The sequence below is a fragment of the Hibiscus syriacus genome, unplaced genomic scaffold (genome assembly GCF_006381635.1).
Source record: "Hibiscus syriacus cultivar Baekdansim isolate YM2019G1 unplaced genomic scaffold, ASM638163v2 tig00110954_pilon, whole genome shotgun sequence".
NCBI classification, from domain to species: Eukaryota; Viridiplantae; Streptophyta; class Magnoliopsida; order Malvales; family Malvaceae; genus Hibiscus; species Hibiscus syriacus.
Window position 1 is genome coordinate 1381906 of NW_024062931.1, and position 7907 is coordinate 1389812.

General features: G+C 34.8%; 1 protein-coding gene across 1 annotated transcript; it reads left to right on the forward strand.

Annotated features, from left to right (window-relative positions):
- The first annotated feature begins 6725 nt into the window (after positions 1-6725).
- On the forward strand, positions 6726-7307 carry LOC120148176 (histone H2B). Its single transcript, XM_039161350.1, has one exon. It carries the CDS (start codon positions 6811-6813, stop codon positions 7252-7254), a length of 444 nt encoding a protein of 147 aa, XP_039017281.1. The 5' UTR covers positions 6726-6810; the 3' UTR covers positions 7255-7307.
- Positions 7308-7907: the final 600 nt, after the last annotated feature.

A 7907-nucleotide genomic window follows, 5' to 3' on the forward strand; every position in this document is an offset into this window, starting at 1 on the left:
CCGCTAAATAATTAAATACAAAAATCAGTAAATAAACAGACATGATATTTAAACAGTGAAAACAAAGACAAATATGTTTCAAACTTGCATTGTATTCACCCAAGTCATTATTCTATCATAGTTCACAAAATGCATCAGATAACAAAGAAAAATATGTTTCAAACTAATACCCTGAAGTTAGTATTTGTTTTGTCTATTGGTTGAAGTAAATTTATCCATTCAAGTTTCAATTTGCAGAAGAAGAAATAGTTTACTTTCGCAACACGAAACTTAAAATCGCAACGCGAAACCAAAATCGCAACGCGAAATGAAAATCGCAACGACAGAATCGCAATGCGAAATGAAAATCGCAACGAAAGAATCGCAACGCGAAATGAAAATCGCAATGCGATTTTGGTTTCGCGTTGCGATCTTGTCGTTGCGATTTTGGTTTCGCGTTGCGATTCTGTCGTTGCGATTTTCATTTCGCGTTGCGATTTTGGTTTCGCGTTGCGATTTTAAGTTTCGTGTTGCGAAAGTAAACTATTTCTTCTTCTGCAAATTGAAACTTGAATGGATAAATTTACTTTCAACCAAAAGACAAAACAAAGACAAATACTATTTCACAGTGTTAAAGAATACACAGTTTAGCAGAATTGGCAGCAACCGAACAAATTTACTTTCAACCAAAAGACAAAACAAAGACAAATATATTTCACAGTGTTAAAGAATACACAGTTTAGCAGAATTGGCAGCAACCGAACAAATTTACTTTCAACCAAAAGACAAACAAAGACAAATATTTCACAGTGTTAAAGAATACACAGTTTAGCAGAATTGGCAGCAACCGAACAAATTTACTTTCAACCAAAAGACAAAACAAAGACAAATACTATTTCACAGTGTTAAAGAATACACAGTTTAGCAGAATTGGCAGCAACCGAATAAATTTACTAAGCAATCTAAGTGAAATGGCTAATCTAAGTGAAATTACGAGTAAATTTATCATTAAGTTAAATATGGAAAATCTTAAACTTACCTCGTTGCGTAGAGTATGAACCTCATTCTGCAACGATACTATCATCTCACGTAGAGCGGCAACCTCACCACGTAAAGTTGACACCTCCACACGCCATGCACCATCGTTATCGCGTAGAGTACCGATCTCCTCACGCAAGGCATTGACCTCATCACGTAACTCCCTTGACTCATCCCGTTGAGGTGGAGGTGGAGAACAGGGAGATAGGAGTCGTGGCATCTTTGCCGGTCGCCTATCATGAGGTGATGGTGGAGAAGAGGCTCGATGATGTGACGGGATAGGTGATGGCTCTCGTTCTAGAGGTGTATAGTCGTCACGATCGGGTGATGGCTCTAGGTGAGGTGATGGCTCTCGAATTGGAGGAAGTGGATGCTGCTCATCATCCGTGCCATCAAAAAAACTCTGACTAGCTTGCCACCAATCAGTGGCAAGCTCTTCCTCCGTGGGTGACAGTCTTTGTAATGGAATGTTGGCCTCCTAAAATATAAAACTCAAACAAAGTTAAACGTCTACTATTAATAACTTGTTTATATATTATATGAAAGTATTTGTGTTAACTTACATTATTTATTGTGGCATATGGTATTAAGTCTTCCCAATCCAACAGAGTTTTCCTCTTCCAGGAAATAGCCCTGGGAATATCATTTGACGTTTTTATTGCATATGTACGCATGCTGGGGAAAGCCTCGAATATCCAAATCTACAAACAATATAATAACAAAATTAGTAATTGTTAAATAATTAATTATAATTTTAGAAACATTATATAGAAATTCTTACCTTAAAGGCCCAAACAAAGCCTGACAAAGTGTATTTGGACCCATCGCCCCGCAAACTTTTGCGGTCATCAAAGGCAGACGACAACTTAGTCCAGGTAGCTTTCCATATATACGAACCCCACGGAAACAGATTCCATGCATTCAGGTCCTCTACCAATATTATTAGCTCCCGATGAATAGGTTGTCTGGCCTCTCTGCCTAAAAAGCCGGCATACACAAGTAGTAGAAGGCATACTCGGACAACATCGACGTCTTCCATCCGAGTGAAACCAGCTTTCTTATTAAATAATTTCTTCAGGTCGTCGACATGTAGGTTCGGCTTCTCCATTGACTCATCCGGAAAAACCCGGGATAACCATGATGGGCGGGCGATATGACGAGTGTACCGGCCTACATCATCGTGTCCGAATCGTAGACCAGTGATTAAGCAGAACTCCTTCCGCCCAAAGCAAGTATACGCTGGTGGAAAATGAAACCATATCTCTTCCTCACCACGTTGTATACTGTCGGGTAGATTTGATGTCATGGTCTGAAGCCACAAATGGGTCAAATTAGCATCTCCACCCGGATGCTGTACTCTCAGCCATGGCCCGAAGCAGGTTTCCTCAAACAATTGTCTTTGAGCAGGTGAAAGCTTCTTTGCAATTGTAGTGGCCAGGCTGACTTTATTTCTCAAGGTCAATTGAGCCGAAAAAAATTTCTACAAAAACAATAAACATACCAAGTTAGATATACCAAAAACTACACTGTGAAGATATACCAAAAACAATAAACATAAAAAGTAGTAGTTTATTCTTGAAACTAAAATTTGCAACACTGTTTTGTCTTTTGGTTGAAATGAAAATCGCAACGAGAGAATCGCAACGCGAGATGACAATCGCAACGAGAGAATCGCAACGCGAGATGACAATCGCAACGAGAGAATCGCAACGCGAAATGAAAATCGCAACGAGAGAATCGCAACGCGAAATGAAAATCGCAACGCGAAATGAAAATCGCAATGCGATTTTGGTTTCGCGTTGCGATTCTCTCGTTGCGATTTTCATTTCGCGTTGCGATTCTCTCGTTGCGATTTTCATTTCTCTCGTTGCGACAGTCATTCTCTCGTTGCGATTTTCATTTATCTCGTTGCGACTCTTCTGCAAATTGAAACTTGAATGGATTGCATTACTTCAACCAAAAGACAGAACAAAGACAAAGACAAATACTAACTTGAAAATCGCAACGAGAGAATAGCAACGCGAAATGAAAATCGCAACGACAGAATCGTAACGCGAAATGAAATCTAAGTGAAATGGTTAATCTATTATTGAAATGACCAGTAAACTTATCATCAGTTTCAATATGAAAAACCTACAATAATGCAAACATTTCAAAATAAAATAATTAAAAAAACTAACCCTCGGAGGTTGATTTTCCATTTCTGAATATTGTGAGGGATTTCTGACCGTGAATGGTTGTGAGGGATTTCGCCGGAGATGGGGACGGAAATCTTCGGAGATGGGGACGGATTTCTTCGCCGTAGAGAGTGAGAGATGGAGATGGGACTGAGTTGTGATTTTAGGTTTTAGGTTATGAGTTGCGATTACGGGATTTTGTCTTAATATTCTTTTTGTAATTTGAAAATAAAATACGCGTAGCGATTATAATGGCGCTTTAAATATCGCGTTGCGATTTACGGATACGCGTTGCGATTTTATGTATTATCGTTGCGATTTACGGATACGCGTTGCGATATACGGATACGCATTGCGATTTACCCATACGCGTTGCGATTTACGGATACACGTTGCGATTTACGGATACGCGTTGCGATTTATGTGTTCGCGTTGCGATTTTCATATTCGCGTTGCGATTATTGAAAATCGCAATGCGAATTTGTACTATCGCATCGCGATTTTCAAGAATCGCGTTGCGATTTTGGAAACTGATTTGCGATTCTGGGGATCGCGTTGCGATTTTTATTTCGCGTTGCGATTTTGTTGGTCATTTTGGCAAATCCAAAAAAAGTTGGTTAAAATCGTATATTATAACTTTTTTTTGGTCACTGAGGCGATTTTCTCTTTTATATATTTCTTAAACTCATCTGCTGGACAGACAGAACATGCCTGAAAGGCCCAATTAATGAAATACTTCGTCTTTAGGTCCAGTTTCTGACACAACTAAAGGAATTGATGGGCCGGGTCGGATGTGTTAAATAAATTAGGATAAACTACCAGGTTGGCCACTTACTTGTATATACACTTTTACGAACTAAATTAACGAAACTTAAGTTTTGGTCACTTAAATTATTATTTTATGACATAATACTAGAAAATCCCCCAACATTTACAGAATTGATCATTTTGAACCCTCTTTTTTTTAATATTTTGTCCTCCAACGTTTAATTTTACGGCAAAAAGACCCCTAACATTTAACTGAATAGTCACTTTGACTCTTTTTTTTTAAAAGCATTTTGACCCCTAACATTTCATTTTAGGATAAAAAGATTCATATATTTTTAGTGTTAATCGTGTATTAACTAGCAATTTCCATCTATGGAGGGGTATTTTTTCCTCAAAAATGAAACGTCATGGGTTAAAATGCTCTAAAAAGAATAATGGCCAAAATGACCATTTTGATTAACTTTGTGAATAATTTTGTTATTATGCCTTGTTTTATTAAGTTTTAGTCATTGGAACATTAAATGTTATTAGTTTAACGGTGTTACATGTTAGTAAAAAGATCTAATTTTTATGTTAACCTCTTAACTTTAAATAAAATATTAATTATGACTCTTTTGTAAGCTTAAAACAATTTAGGGATAAATTTTTAATTTACCCCTTTTTAATATGTTTTCTTCGCAGACTCTAGCTTCCCCACTTGTTTCACATACACATTTTTGTTCATCTTCTTCGTCGTTATCACCTAATAGAGATGGAGTAAGGTGTATGACATATTCAATATGATTTCAATATAATCTGTCTGATTTACAAAAAATAAACAACACACCTAATAGAGATGTGCACACAATTGAAGAAGTCAGGGTTTGAGAAAAACATAATAAAAAAGGAAAAGTTGATTTTTGTCCCTAAACTTAAGTTTTTTTTTAAGTTTAATGAGTAAAGAATACAAATATAAAATATAAGAAACCAATCAACTAGCTTACCTAATAAATTAATGACTTATATGAAAGTTTTAACGTTCTTGTTATTTTTTTGTCTACAAATTGTAAGGTTCTTCTACTTGTAGCTCTAAAACTTTACTCTCGTCGCTTACCTTATTTTTTTTCTTCTTCTTTGCTCGACATGCGGTGATATAAACCTTAGTATTGATGGTCGATCATCTAAATTTCTTATTTTTATATATTTTTCATATTATGTTTGTATTTTTTTTTTCAATAACTCTATTTTTACGACACACTTTCTCTTCTTTTATGACATGTTTTCATGTCTTTTGGCACTTTTTTATTTTCTTTATTGGTCGTTTGGTCTTTTTTCTTTCGTTTATTTTTGCAGGGTTAGATTTGGCGTAATCACGAGTATCTTATTTATTATTTTGTTGATTTTCCTTACTTTAGACTCTCGGATTGGATTTAGATACATGATTTGCATTTGTAGAGAATTTTCTTACGACGCTTGATTCTAATTTACGATTTTTGGTGATCTTTCAGTAATTTAATCCCAAATTGTGGTTAATTATTGACACAATCAAATTTATTTGTATATATCTTTTGTTCGAGTTTTTTGAGTGAATTTTAGTATTTTCTTTATATAATTCTTTTATGATCACATGACTAATTAAGTATTTATCTTATATTAGTTATATTAAAATGTTTTAATTATATGTTTAATTTATAAACATAATTATAATAAATATTATATCCTTTTAATAAAACTAACGGTATTATTTGCATTCAAAATATTATTTTATCTAAAATGTTGAATAACAATACTATGAGAGGCAAAAATTTTGTTGTCTTAAGGATACTTTTAATTTTAATTAAAATTTTCTTTTAATAATATTAATATTCCAAATTAATCACCATTCAAAATCATAAATATTAAAGTTTAATAAAAATATATATACCTTTAACAAAAATAAAATGAATATATTGATAATCAAATTTAAACTCATAAAAGATAAGATAAAGTACACAAATGATTCCCTGATTATATGTATTATTTTATTAAGTCCATTGATTATTAAAAATTACAAAATAAACCTAAAACTATAGAATGTTGCTTTGTTAATCCTCTTGACTATTAAAAGTTACTAAATGATCACCTGACTATTCATTATGTTTTAAACTTGTCATTCTCTATTAAAAATTGGCGGTAGTCTAAGTTGAACGTTAACATGATGATTATGATATGATAATTGTTTGAGATTCTAGGATCATGTTTTATCATATTATGACCAACATGTTAATGTTCAACTCAGAATACCATCAAATTTTTAACAAAAAAAGAAAAGTTTAGGACATAATGAATAGTCGGATGACCATTTTGTAACCTTGATTTTAAAATAAATAAATATAACAGTATTAAAATTTTTAATGGTTTGATTATTTTTTTTAAACTGAATATTTGATAAACAACCTTGATTTTAAAATAAATAAATATAAAAAGTATGCTGAGAAAATATCTTAGAATAACTGAAAGGTTCCCAAGCTTAACCTCGTGCTGATAGGACGGTCAGCACCATAAAGGGTGCTTTTGTAAGAGCATTGGAGGCAACATTGCGCCAACTGAGCAATCCGCGTCGAAGGGCAATGGATCACAAAATATGAAATACACAAACCATCTCTACGGTTAATTCATCCCCTCGTATCAACTCTATCTAACGGTCTAGGTCTACCACGTCACTGATGCTCGTGAAACCCAAATAAACCAATAACTCCCCCACTCGTCTCTCTATAATTGCCACCATTAGTTCCCTTCGCAAGCATTCCCTTCGCAAATTTTCATCGGACTCGAATCTCTCTTCTCTTTTTCCCCAAACCCGATCAAAGGCTATCTCTTAGCAAGGAAAATGGCACCGAAAGCTGAGAAGAAACCAGCGGAGAAGAAGCCAGCTGAGGAGAAGAAGACCGTCGCCGAGAAAGCTCCGGCGGAGAAGAAGCCGAAGGCAGGGAAGAAGCTTCCGAAGGAGAGCGGAGCAGCCGCCGGAGACAAGAAGAAGAAGAGGGTGAAGAGGAGCGTTGAGACCTACAAAATATACATCTTCAAGGTCCTGAAGCAAGTCCACCCGGATATCGGGATCTCAAGCAAGGCTATGGGCATCATGAACAGTTTTATCAACGATATCTTCGAGAAGCTTGCCCAAGAAGCTTCTAGACTGGCGAGGTACAACAAGAAGCCCACCATCACTTCCAGGGAGATCCAGACTGCTGTTAGGCTTGTACTTCCGGGTGAGCTTGCCAAGCACGCGGTTTCTGAAGGTACCAAGGCTGTCACCAAGTTTACTTCGTCTTGAAAAGGGGATCTTAGCTGTTCTATGGTTAGGGTTAGGTTATGTTGCTTTTAAAGTAGTTCGTGTGGTTTTATATGCTAAATTTTCTGCACATGTATTTGGATTCTTGGTTTGTATTTGAATACGGATCCCGATTTGGCCATCGTAGAAATGAATTGTTGGTTTTTGTTGTAAAATCTCCGTTTGAACTGAACAATCCCATTCCACCATATCCTCACATTTACGGCCATTCAAAGAAGCATAAATTTTAAAACTATATTAATTGAAGACCCATTAATCTACTTCAAAGAAAATTCTTACTCAATATGTAGGGCGTGACAAACTTAAATTCAACCCTTAATTTTTATGATTAAAAAAATTAATATATAATATTTTAGCACTAAATTTTTAATTTATCAAATAATAACTAAATTAATATCGACCTTTTTAATGTAATATATAATAATAAATTTAGCCCTTAATGTTTATATTTTCGTTAAATTATCCTTTTTAGCTAAATTTAACTATCAACTTTTTTTTTAAAAAATAATTGCCTTTTCTCTTTGACGAAAAAATTAACTAAAACATTAGTTTTTAAACCATTTCGAGTTGCAGTGTATGCGGTACACACGTACTTCCATTAACACGATAGTATTGTCTTATAAGCCATGTCAAAA